Source organism: Humulus lupulus, chromosome 2 (genome assembly GCF_963169125.1).
Source record: "Humulus lupulus chromosome 2, drHumLupu1.1, whole genome shotgun sequence".
Taxonomy (NCBI): domain Eukaryota; kingdom Viridiplantae; phylum Streptophyta; class Magnoliopsida; order Rosales; family Cannabaceae; genus Humulus; species Humulus lupulus.
The window spans coordinates 164,774,575-164,786,885 of NC_084794.1; the positions used below are offsets into that span (position 1 = coordinate 164,774,575).

Consider the following 12,311-nt stretch of genomic DNA (forward strand, 5'->3'; position numbering starts at 1 on the left):
ATTGGCATATGATACACATTGATAGCATTGCTTACTTGTGCATGGTACTGACTAATTAGTCAGATTTGGCAAAGGTGCTAGTATCAACTGTGAAGCTGTGACTCATTAGTCAGGTTCGGCAGTGGTACTGGGCACTGGTCATGTTGCACTGACTCATCAGTCAGAATTGGCAAAGGTGTTGGTATCAACTGTGAAGCTGTGACTCATTAGTCAAGTTCGGCAGTGGTACTAGACACTGGTCACATAGCACTGACTCATTAGTCAGAATGGCCTTAGCGTGTATCACGCAAGCCAACAGAGATCAGATCTAATCGACTATCAGCATTGAATGACTCAAAGAGCATTAATGCCAGACCGACCTCAAGGTCGATGAACATTATAAGCGCTTGAAGGATAGAGGCTTACCCAACAGCCACCCTTCCATTTGAATTAGTGACTTGCTTGTCAGTCACTCAGTATGGTTTACTAGAACCTATTGAAGGCTAGTGGCTACCCAACAACCACTCTTCCATTTGAATTAGTGACTTGCTTGTCGGTCACTCAGTATGGTTTACCAGAACCTATTGAAGGCTAGAGGCTTACCCAACAGCCACCCTTCCATTTGAATTAGTGACTCACTTGTCGGTCACTCAACATGGTTTATTGGAACCTCAAGTGTTGCGACACTCATCTGATTAGGATTGACTTGATAGTCCTCCAATCAGAAGGCCAGGATTTCTTATCCTGAATACCCCAGCATCTGTTTGAATTCATTTGCATGCTAAATAGAGCTATGAATGCTAGGCATGCCAGATATGATTTGGTATCATGATATGACTGTTTATGAGCATATGAGTTTTCTTGTTGGGCTTCGGCTCACGGGTGCTTTGTGGTGCAGGTAAAGGAAAAAGGAAGCTGGACCATCCTTGAGTTGGAGAGCTTAGGTGATGACGTGTACATATGCAGCTGCTCGACCAATACTTGGGCGAGGTTTGAAAGTGGAACTAGGGCTGAACCCTGTTTTGCCGCTTAGAACGGCCTGTTGTAAACACTTTCTTGTAATAAACCCTGAAATTATATTTTTGGGATCCCAATGTATACGGTAAACGTTCTAGTGAAACGTTATATCTTAACCAAAGTTTTTAACCCCTAAACTGCTAATCATGCTTAGTTACACATTTATGGCCAAACGACTCGATTAACGAGTTTAGCACTGTTTGCAATGTGCACTGTAGCGGTCCCTGGAGTTGGGGCGTTACAACATGAGTCCGGGCACGCGAGGCCATCTCGCGGGGCACGGTCCTGGGCATGCGAGGCCCTTCCACAAGCCTTCCGGCGAGGCAAGGATCTAGGCAAGGCTAGGGGAGGCCTTCTCTCGCGAGGCCCTCGAGGCGCAGCCACAGTGAGGCTAGGCGAGGGGTGCATGCGAGGCCGTTGCGAGAGGGTGGTGGCCCGAACGTCTCGCGGCTCAAACATATATTTAGGCCTTTATGGGACCTTAGCACGCGTCTTGGATCTTTTATGGGCATGGAATATTGAGCATCCACAACCACAATACCCTCCCCTTTAATTCTAAATCTTTTAATCCACCTAGGGGCATTTTGGTCATTTCACCTAATTCCCGCTAATTCCTCGAGTGTCTCTAATATTCTCCGCTTACTTCCCGATTCCTAATTAATCACCAATTATATTCCTCAATGTCAAAATTAACCCCAATATATTCTCTAAATTCCCAGAAATACCCCTTGATTCGCCCCGAGCCGGGTATAAATCCCCGTTGTGACTTTTTCGCTAACCCACTCACTAGGATCATCTCGAATCACAGATCACAAATATATCCATATAATAATGTGGTCTCGACAATTTATCACATATATATACAATTATGCCCTTAACGGACCAAAATTATAGTTATGCCCTTTCTAACCTAATCAGGGCCTACATGCATTCTAATACACATAGTCATGCATCTCAGATATTCAAACAGTCATATAGCATACTTTTAATCATTAAATCACATATATTCCAATTATGTCATCCCGACACTCTAATCAAAGCCCTTAAGCCTTATTAGTAAATTTGGGTCGTTACATGAGTAGTATGGCGACGAGAGCCCTCGATATAATCTTGCCGAGAAGAAGATTGATGGGGAACCCGATTAGTATCTCGGTGCGAAGGGCGTTGCAATGGTTCTCGCTAACCTGACCTATCCTGCTGAGAAGAATGACTCCACTGAGGTGTACCTTGGGTGCCTTGGGAGCCGCAGGGCGTACTGTGCTGAGAAGAGCCTGGCGAGGAGCCCTGAGTGATATGTTTGAAAATTTGAGGATCATCTTCAGAGGGTTGTCGAGTTGTTTGTTTCACTCTCGCCATTGGACAGTACCTCTTTAAGAAATCTTCCTCACTTAATAAGTATAAAGCGGAATGAGGGAGAATCCTTTTCAACCTTTCCAAGAACTCTTGGGGAGTACACTCACTTATCGACTTGTCTGGTGAAGAGGAGCTGGACATCTACAACAGAAGAAAAGTAAAGATTAAAGTTAGTAAATGAGCATAATGAAGCCAACAGTTGGGGGCATGTTCATGAACCCCTAAGTTGGTCAGCCTAGCCCTAATTCTAGGCCTAGAAATCGCCTAAGGGAAGGAAAAGGAGTACGTGACCTGTGAAGCTCTATGGGTGGTCGGCCTAGCCCTAATTCTAGGTTTGGAAATTGCCTAAGGCAAGGGAAGGGAAGTACTCGGCCCATGAAGCTCTAGGGGTGGTCGGCCTAACCCTGTTCCTAGACCTGGAAATCGCACAAGGGGAGCCCTGGAGGTGCTCGGCTCAAACACTGTACCTAAGCCTGGAAATCGCCTAAGGCAAGGATTAGGAGCCCTGGAGGTGCTCGGCCCAAACACTATTCCTATGCTTGGAAATCGCCTAAGGAAAAGGTTGGAAACTCTGAAGGTGCTCGGCCCAAACCTGTTCCTATACCTGGAAATTGCACAAGGAGAAGCAGGAGGTACTCGACCCATGATTGGATGCTAAGGATGTGTTCAGCCCAAACCTGGGCCTATCCCTGGAAATCGCAGGCACTAGGTTTGGAGTCCCAAAAATCGTTAGGACTATTGAGTGGTTGGCCTAGGGTCTTGCATCCCTGGAAACCGTCCGGTCTGGGGTTTATAACCCTGGAAATCGCCCAGATTAATGAATTTTACATAGAAATCTTGATTCAAGTAGGTCAATTATTTTTTAGCAGGATACAACAAAGCAAGAAGATTCAGACAAAAATTCCTCAAAAATGCAAAGTGTTTCTTGTGAATCTAAGCACATTTAAATTAAATGATGTGAGGATTAGAAGAAAGTACTTACCAAAGATATGAGTTTGAGAAGGAACTGGAGAAATCAGGCTTGGATTTTACTTGGAAGTGGCGCATAGAGCAAAATGAGAAGAGATGATCTACTTATAACCTCTCAGGCAGACAATATATTTTTAGGAATTCAAACTTCCTTGAAAAATATCTGATATGGTTCAATTTTAAATACCTTGAAAAATGTCTATATTTTTAGGAATTTAAAATTCCTTGAAAAATATTTATATTTTTAGGAAATCAAATTCCTTGAAAAACTTTCTTATATTTTTAAGAATTAAAAATCCTTGAAAAATATTTTTTTATTTTTAGGAATTAATATCCTTGAAAAATATATTATATTTTTAGGACTTTAAAACTCCTTGAAAAATATGTTATATTTTTAGGATCTCAAATTTCCTTAAAAAATATATTAGATTTTTAGGAAAATAATTTTCCTTGAAAATCCTAATTATTTTTAAGAATGACTAATTATCCCTGAAAAATTCGTACCGAACAAAGTATCGATAGTAAAAAAAAAGTACTATGTAATGTCCCGAGAGACTTGACTATCTAAGTATTGCTACAGTATGTTTCTCGGGCCTGGATCAAATTTACCATAATGTTGAGTACATTACAATAAACTTGGGGGGTAAATGTTATCCCTAAAAAATATGAGGATGGCGTGGCGAATGAGAATGTGACACGTGACATCACAAATCAGGGAAAAACAACAAAGTATTGAGAAAAGACCGACGGGCAAAAAAGATAAGTCCAGGACCTAGGGAAGTCGACCAAGCCTAAAACCCCTAGGGGTGGTCGGCCTAAGCAGGCCCAAGGGCCTAAGAGTAGTCGGCCTGACCCCCTACCCCAGGAGTGGTCGGCCCTAGCATGCACAAGGACCCCTAGGGGCAGTTGGCCTGACCTCAACCCCTAGGGTGGTCGGCCTAAGCCGGCCCAAGAGCCACCTAGGAGGTCGACCCACCCTATTTTTCATAGGGTGGTCGACCTAAACCCCCAAGTACACTTCACTGAGAAATAATCACTCTCGTTCAAACTGAGATCAATAGGCCTAGCACCCCAAAGATCAACATGCCTAGCACCCAAAGGATCAACAGGTCCAACGCCCAAAAGGTCATAGGTCCAGCACCCAAGCTTTGGTCGTCGGGCCTAGCACCTAAGTCTCATATACTAATAGAGACTTAACATTTTCCCAGAAGTTTCAATCGTGCATTATCTACCACGATCTAAAGAAACAACGAGAAGACCCACGATCTCATGATCATGGGAAGGTGGACACGTCTCTCCATTACATGATAATCGTGTACCAAACCATGATCCCAGTATTACTGGTCATGTAACAACCCCTGAGTACTATAAATAAAGGACCCAGGGCTTCATTTACGAGGACTTTTTGGACTCTTTGCTGGATCACTTTTTCTGGAATTTTGGAGATCTAAAGAACATTTGGGGAGAAATTCTGGGCAAGTGAGAACGGGTGAATACTTTGGTTCAACAGTGTAATTGTCGAGTGATTCAATACTAAAAGCTAAGTGAATTAGGTTATTACTGTTCATCAGAACAGGGCTGAACTACTATAAAATTCCTGTGTGTTTATTTAAGATAATCGTACTTTGTCATTTATTTTATTTATTTCGTTCAAAATGTGTCGTATACTGCACATACGACCGCTAGCCAATTTCACAGGTCAACAATTCTAAATTGAAACTTTAAAACATTATTCTAAATTCATTGTTAAAAATTTTAAAAATTTATTTAATATTACATATAATATATGTAATAATATCTCTTCTATACAATAAGTGTGTAAATAACGGAAATTCTTGGTTTTAACGATTTTTTATTTATTTTTCGTTAACTTTAATAAAATATTCTTATATTTAACGGTAGATTGTAAACATGACTTAAATTTCAATAAAATTAAATAAATAAATAATTAATAAATTAAAATAAGATATTTTTGAGATATTTTACAATTATAATTATTTAAAAATAATAAAACCATATATTTTATAGCTTAAATAAAATTTAATTAAACTTAAACTTAATATTATATTAAACATATAATATATAATATGTTGTTGTCACTGCCAAATTCAAAAACTAGAGCAAACATAAATTTAAACAGAAATTAATTAATTAAAATAAGATATTTTTAAGATATTTTATGATTATTTAAATAATTAAATTATATTTATTTAAAAATAATAAAATCATACATATCATTTTTTTATCTTATAAATTTATGTGATAGTTTATTTTTTATCAAGTGATTGAAGTTATTTTTCTTTATCAAATGCACCAATGGACATTGTCAAATACATTAGAAACTACAAATAATTGATGCATATATACTACTGTCTCCACTGTGACTTTTTTAATTCTTATTTTATTTTTATTATTAATTTCTTTTTAAATATTGTTGTATTTTATATATATGTCATATAGCCATGTAAATATATATCTATCTCAACATTGATATAAATATACATCTAATTTATATGTATATCATATATGTAGAGATTATTGATATAAATATTTATATATACTATAGAACTATAATTCATTCTATTATATATATATATATTTTTTAAAAATGAATTAATTTTTATTAAAATTATAGGCAACGTTTACAACTTTGAAACTAAACAAACATGCATTACACGTTGCTTCTATTTAATATATAATATATGTATGTGTAAATAATAAAAAAAATTATTAATCAGTTTATTCAGATTATTTAAGCGAGTTGGTATAATTTCCAAACCATCTAATATAATAATTAGGTAGTTTGAATTTTAGTCAGGATATTCAAGTTGTATTTTTTACCGGTTTTTCAGTTTGTTTTAGCGATTTATTTGGGCTAGATTGCACAACCCGAATTCTACCTAGCTCATCTCTCACCAAATAAGTATATAGCTCAATTTACTATTTTCAGTTTTATTCTAATTTTTGTTAAAAAAAATACAAAAACAAAAATGTTTTCTTGCATATCACGATTTTACTGAACAAGTGGGAGGACAAAATTGGCATAAAAAAAAGAAGAGTGGGGATGCGTGGTTAGGGCCCACATCTACATCTTTCTTCTATCACTATAAAATGTCTTCAATCCATAGGCTGTGCCTTCTCCGTTACCTCCGTTTATTTGGTCTTTCAACTTAACACTACTTCCAACTCTCCTCCTCTCAGCCTCACAGACAACACTGAACATGGCGTTTGAAAAGATCAAGGTTGCTAACCCCATCGTTGAGATGGACGGTGAGACTTTTCAAACTTTGCTTTGCTATGCTATGTTCCGATCTGATCTCACATGTTAATCTGAATCTGATTGATCTCAGTACTGTATTGTTTGTTACACTTCCTTTGCCGTCCGATGACGTAAGAAAATAAGGTCATTTCAATATCGTTCTGATGACGCTAGATCCGACCTTTTCTTTTTTCGGTATCTGGGTAGGCCTAGATTCCCAGACTGAATTTTGTTTTTCTTTACAGGTTATTTGTGCCGTACACTATACTAATGATTGTCTCTTTTGCAGTTGACTCTACTGAAAGTAACTGTAATTTTGTTCTGGGTTTTTTTTAATTGATTCCGTTCCGATCTTTATGTTCCATGGACTGAATTTAAATATTAATAAAAATAAAATTATGAAATTATGAAATAATTAGTTTGGGATGTGTTAGTTTTCTGTTGGGTATAAGATGATGCGATGATTATAAGCTTAGATTTGGTCTACGCAACAGTTACTCAGTAAACAAGTTTTGCAAGATTTGGTTTATTTATGCTTGTTTTTATATGATCAGGGGATGAAATGACAAGGGTATTCTGGAAATCAATCAAGGACAAGGTCTTTTACTTTTATTTTTTTGAATTTTCTCTGCTAAATTATAGTAATAGGAGCTTGTAATATGTTTTTCCCTGGATTAAGATTTTGATTGGTTATGAATTCAGCTTATATTCCCATTTGTGGATTTGGATATCAAGTACTTTGACCTTGGCCTTCCTAATCGTGATGCAACTGATGATAAAGTTACAGTTGAGAGTGCTGAGGCTACCCTTAAGTATGTTTAATATCCTAATTAAATGGTCAAGAATGTTTCCTTGTTATCCTAACCTTTTCTATTCACATTTTATTGTAGTATTTTTCTCATATTCATGAATACTGAACCTTTTCTTGGTTAATATTCTTCCACTGATGTTTTTCTTTAAACATTTCCGTATCATATGTTATTTTCTTCTGACTGTTGCTTCTTTTTTTTTTTCATAAAAAAAAAAAAAATCTTAGGTACAATGTAGCAATCAAATGTGCAACAATTACCCCAGGTATAGATATATAATGGCTGTATGTATTGGGAAAATGAGCATGTTTCAATATTGGCTGTACTCTTAAACTACCTCTGCTTTTCATGGCACTGATGTTTCATATAATTTATCCATTTCGTGTAACTTTAATCTACTTTTGCTGATTGACAGATGAAGCTCGTATGACGGAATTTGGCTTGAAGAGCATGTGGAGGAGTCCAAATGGGACCATTAGGAACATTTTGAATGGTCAGTATACTTTCACGTTGTAAACTGTACTGTCTTTTTGGTTTGTACATATTAAACTGAGCTCTGGTGTTTTCTGCAGGTACTGTTTTCAGGGAACCAATCCTTTGCAAAAACCTCCCTCGTCTTGTCCCAGGTATATTTATTTGATATTCTGTTTGTGCAGTTCAAACTCCAGTAGACTATATCGATGCTGATTGTTCATAATATCAGGGTGGACGAAGCCGATATGTATTGGAAGACATGCTTTCGGTGACCAATACAGAGCAACTGACACAGTTATCAAGGGAGCTGGGAAACTGAAGTTGGTGTTTGGTAAAGCTTTTTCACATTTGACATCATCATAAATATATTGACTGTTGGTTGACTTTCTGGGTGTATGGGGAAGTAGCTCTCTCCCTCTTGTTATCTATTGGTTTACTAAGTAATAGTAGTACTTCAGAGCCAGAAGGTGAAGGGGAGAAGACAGAGTTTGAGGTTTTTAACTTCAAAGGTGCTGGAGGAGTAGCATTGGCTATGTATAATACTGATGAGGTTTGTTCATGTAAATTTTCTCAGTATTACTGCATTCAAGTAATTTTCTTTATTCCTGGAAGCAGCCTAATGATTTCGATTTTATATGGTTGCCTGCAGTCTATTCGTTCTTTTGCTGATGCTTCTATGAACACTGCCTATGAAAAGAAGTGGCCTCTTTATCTGAGCACCAAAAATACCATTCTTAAGAAATATGATGGGAGGTATGACAATTTGTGTATCCACTAGTTATCTGTAGATTTTGATTTTTTTAATTTCACTAAAATTCTTAAGATATTTATATATTTTATTTATGTACTTTGTCAATGAAGATTCAAGGACATATTTCAAGAAGTTTACGAGGCCAGATGGAAATCAAAGTTTGAGGCTTCTGGAATCTGGTGAGGGGCTTGGTAAATGTGATTAACCATGATTGTTATAAGGCCAGCCCTTGTCTATAATTTCTAGTAATTGAATTTGAAGGTATGAGCATCGGCTCATTGATGATATGGTGGCTTATGCACTCAAGAGCGAAGGCGGTTATGTTTGGGCATGCAAGAATTATGATGGAGATGTACAGAGTGACTTTTTAGCTCAAGGTTTGTCTAAGAACAATATTTAAAGTTTGACAAAGACATAGTGTTTTCTTGAATGTGGAATACAAATATATTTTTGAGTAAATGGTATTCAAGTTTTTTTATGTCAGGGTAAATGGAATACAAGTTATTTGATCTCTAACCTGTGCTTTCTTGATCACAGGTTTTGGATCTCTTGGGTTGATGACGTCCGTGCTGGTATGATGTTTCCAGAGTCTCTTTTAATTGATCAATCATCATAGATTTCATTATGCTGCCCTTTCATTTTCTCAGATTAATGTATTAGTGACTATCATACTGGCAATGCATTTTTAAAGCCTATAAATTAGAGGGCATTTTTTTTTCCATCGATGGGGGTTATTTTCTCCCTTGTGAGGAAAAGGTTTTTTTTACTAGAACATCTGTCGAGCTGGGTGCTGTTTGAATGCTTGTTTTGTTTGGATGCTAACGTTAGCTGCAATTGGGTTCAGGTGTGTCCTGATGGAAAGACTATAGAAGCAGAAGCAGCCCATGGTACAGTTACTAGGCATTACAGGGTTCACCAAAAAGGAGGTGAAACTAGCACAAACAGCATTGCTTCTATCTTTGCTTGGTCTCGAGGGCTTGCTCACAGGTATATTTATTAACTTTATCTTCTTTGTTCTATCTTTTGCTAAAACCATAGTCAATACATATCGGAACGAAAGCTAATTTAATTTTTTACAGGGCTAAGCTGGATAACAACAACAGACTTCTGGATTTCACTGAGAAACTGGAAGCTGCTTGTATTGGAGCTGTTGAATCTGGAAAAATGACCAAGGATCTTGCCTTAATTATCCATGGATCTAAGTATGTGTATGCTAGAATGTAATAAATACACTGGTAGTTGCTTGACCAATGCTTGATATGTGTTCTGTGCATGATGGTGCAGGTTGTGCAGGGAGCATTATCTGAATACTGAAGAGTTCATTGATGCAGTGTCGGAGGAACTAAGAGCAAGACTTTCTTGCAAGGCATAATTGTATGTTAATTATAGTTTTACTACTACTCTTTTAGATTTTACTTTTATATCTTTTGCAATTCTTATATTTGATTTGCTGTCATGAAGAATGACACAAATTTTAGGCGAGGTCTCATTTTCCACGCTTGACTATTCAGGTCATTTAATAAAAGTGGGCTTTGGATTATGTTGCAGGGCCATATATGGTGGATGACATTTGAAAAGTTGGGATTATTTGAGAAGAAATAAAGTAGGGATGATGATGGGAAAGTGGCCTCTTGATTCCTTGGGGGAGAAATGCGATGTGTTGTTTTGGGGTTGTATTGATTCAGTGGGAGGGAGTTGGGGTTTTCCTTTCTCTTTGTTGTGCCCAAAGACGGTTCATGTTTCAATTTAATCTCATTTTAACTATTATCAGTTTTATTAATTTAGCAAAAGTGAAAGCTAATTCACATGCTTTGCTATATTGCCCAGATTATTTAACACCATCTAATCTTATGGCAATTCTCGTAACGTAATGCGTAGCTAATGTCATTATCATATAGTATTTGTCTTGTTTTTGGTTATAAACAACTATAACTTTTATATTACATTCTCATGCGTAAAAAAATAAAGAAATCATTTCTGGCTCATTTAAGTTGACTGTCTCTTAAGATACTTTATTAAAACTCAACTTTTTCTATTTTATTTTACACTTTTACAATATGACATACTTCAATTCTTTATATATTTTTTTTACATCATTTAAATATTATATTTATTAGTTAAAATAAAAAAAATTAAAAATGATAATAAAAAATAACTAACGGGAGGGAGAAAGGAACAAAAAAGATAAAAAAGATTTAAAAAAATATTTAATGAAGTTTTAAAAGCTTAGCTATATTTTGTGAAAAATATATTGGTGTCAGTGAATATGTATTACGTTAAATTTTTAGACCACCCAATAGAAAAGAATTTTAAGTCCTTAATTCTTTATTTTTACATATTTGCAAGTTTAAAAAATCTATTGTGAATGCTCTAATATTTCAATCCATAAAGTCAACGAATACTTGTAAATTTATGATACACCATCAAAGCTCATATTATTCATGTTGACGGTGAGAACTCGTCAACGAAGTTAAGTTGGAAAAATTATCGAATTGAAATCGCTAATTAGGAAGCTATGAAAACTTGAACAATGACTCAAGAACAATGGAATAACAACAATGGAGAATTCAGTATCTCATTCACACTAATGTCTCTGCTACAGTCAAATTTCCAACCCCCTTTCAGGTGGCCTTGGAATTCAATTTATAGTAGGCTCTAACGGCCTTAGGTAGATAGTGGTCCAGAGGACCAAGAGGTACAAACGTACTGTACTAGGGAAGTGGCTTCAGAGGTTGTGGCTGTACATCCCGTACAGGAGCAGGTGTCAGGAGGATGTCTCCACTACTTGTCTGTACCCTTTCCTGAGGCGTGGCAGCAGGCGTGGTGGCGCAGGAGGTAGTGGTGTCGGCTCTGACCCATGGCCGTAGATGTACGGACCACGATCCTCGCTGGCATTGGCATCCGTACCTAGTACCCGATCGTACAAATATGTCTCATTCGACTCGTTCTGGATCTACTAAGCATAGGGACTTTGAGGTTGTGAAAAAGGGGATCTTTGGTGTCCGTATTGGCCGTGGCATTGAATAGGGGTCTTGGGCCCATGCACATCAAATCACGGTGTGTCGGCCTCTTGAGAAGATGGCGGGCTGGTGGACCTCCCGGGGCGCGCGCGCGGGACCTTGCGTGGCCTCGCGCACGGGGCGCCATTGGCGGCCTCGCAGCCTCCCTCGGCCCCGCGCATGGGCATGGTAGGAGTGGCCCAAGGGCCTCGCTGAATAGGGCGCCTCGCCCTATGGTGGCCTCGCGGAACAAGGCATCTCGCCCCCTACAATGGCCTCGCTACATAAGGCGCCTCGCCCTCTAGGATGGCCTCGCGGAACAAGGCACCTCGCCCCTAGGGTGGCCTTGCTACATAAGGCACCTCGCCCTCTAGGATGGCCTCGCGGAACAAGGCACCTCGCCCCTAGGGTGGCCTCGCTAAATAAGGCACCTCGCCCTCTAGGATGGCCTCGCGGAACAAGGCACCTCGCCCCTAGGGTGGCCTCGCTAAATAAGGTACCTCGCCCCCTACGATGGCCTCGCGGAACAAGGCACTCGCGAGACGGGGTGGTCTCGCGGATCGGGGAGGGGGGGGGTCGCGGAAGAGCATTCTCGCGAGACGGGGCGGTCTCGCGGATCAGGGGGGGCCTCGCCACTTGATGGCCTCGCGGGAGGCGACTTGGTGGCCTCGCGGAAGAGCATTCTCGCGAGACGGGGCGGT

The 12,311-nt window shown here is 38.5% G+C and overlaps 1 protein-coding gene across 1 annotated transcript; it reads left to right on the top strand.

Moving 5' to 3' along the window:
* Positions 1-6,432: 6,432 nt before the first annotated feature.
* On the top strand, positions 6,433-10,477 carry LOC133818675 (isocitrate dehydrogenase [NADP]). The gene is made up of 16 exons (XM_062251696.1): positions 6,433-6,588; positions 7,132-7,175; positions 7,280-7,389; positions 7,614-7,651; positions 7,802-7,879; positions 7,959-8,012; positions 8,090-8,191; positions 8,319-8,410; positions 8,510-8,613; positions 8,722-8,790; positions 8,873-8,988; positions 9,149-9,183; positions 9,456-9,598; positions 9,691-9,813; positions 9,896-9,985; positions 10,160-10,477. The coding sequence occupies exons 1-15, from the start codon at positions 6,540-6,542 to the stop codon at positions 9,981-9,983; spliced, it is 1,245 nt and encodes a 414-aa protein (XP_062107680.1). The 5' UTR covers positions 6,433-6,539; the 3' UTR covers positions 9,984-9,985; positions 10,160-10,477.
* Positions 10,478-12,311: the final 1,834 nt, after the last annotated feature.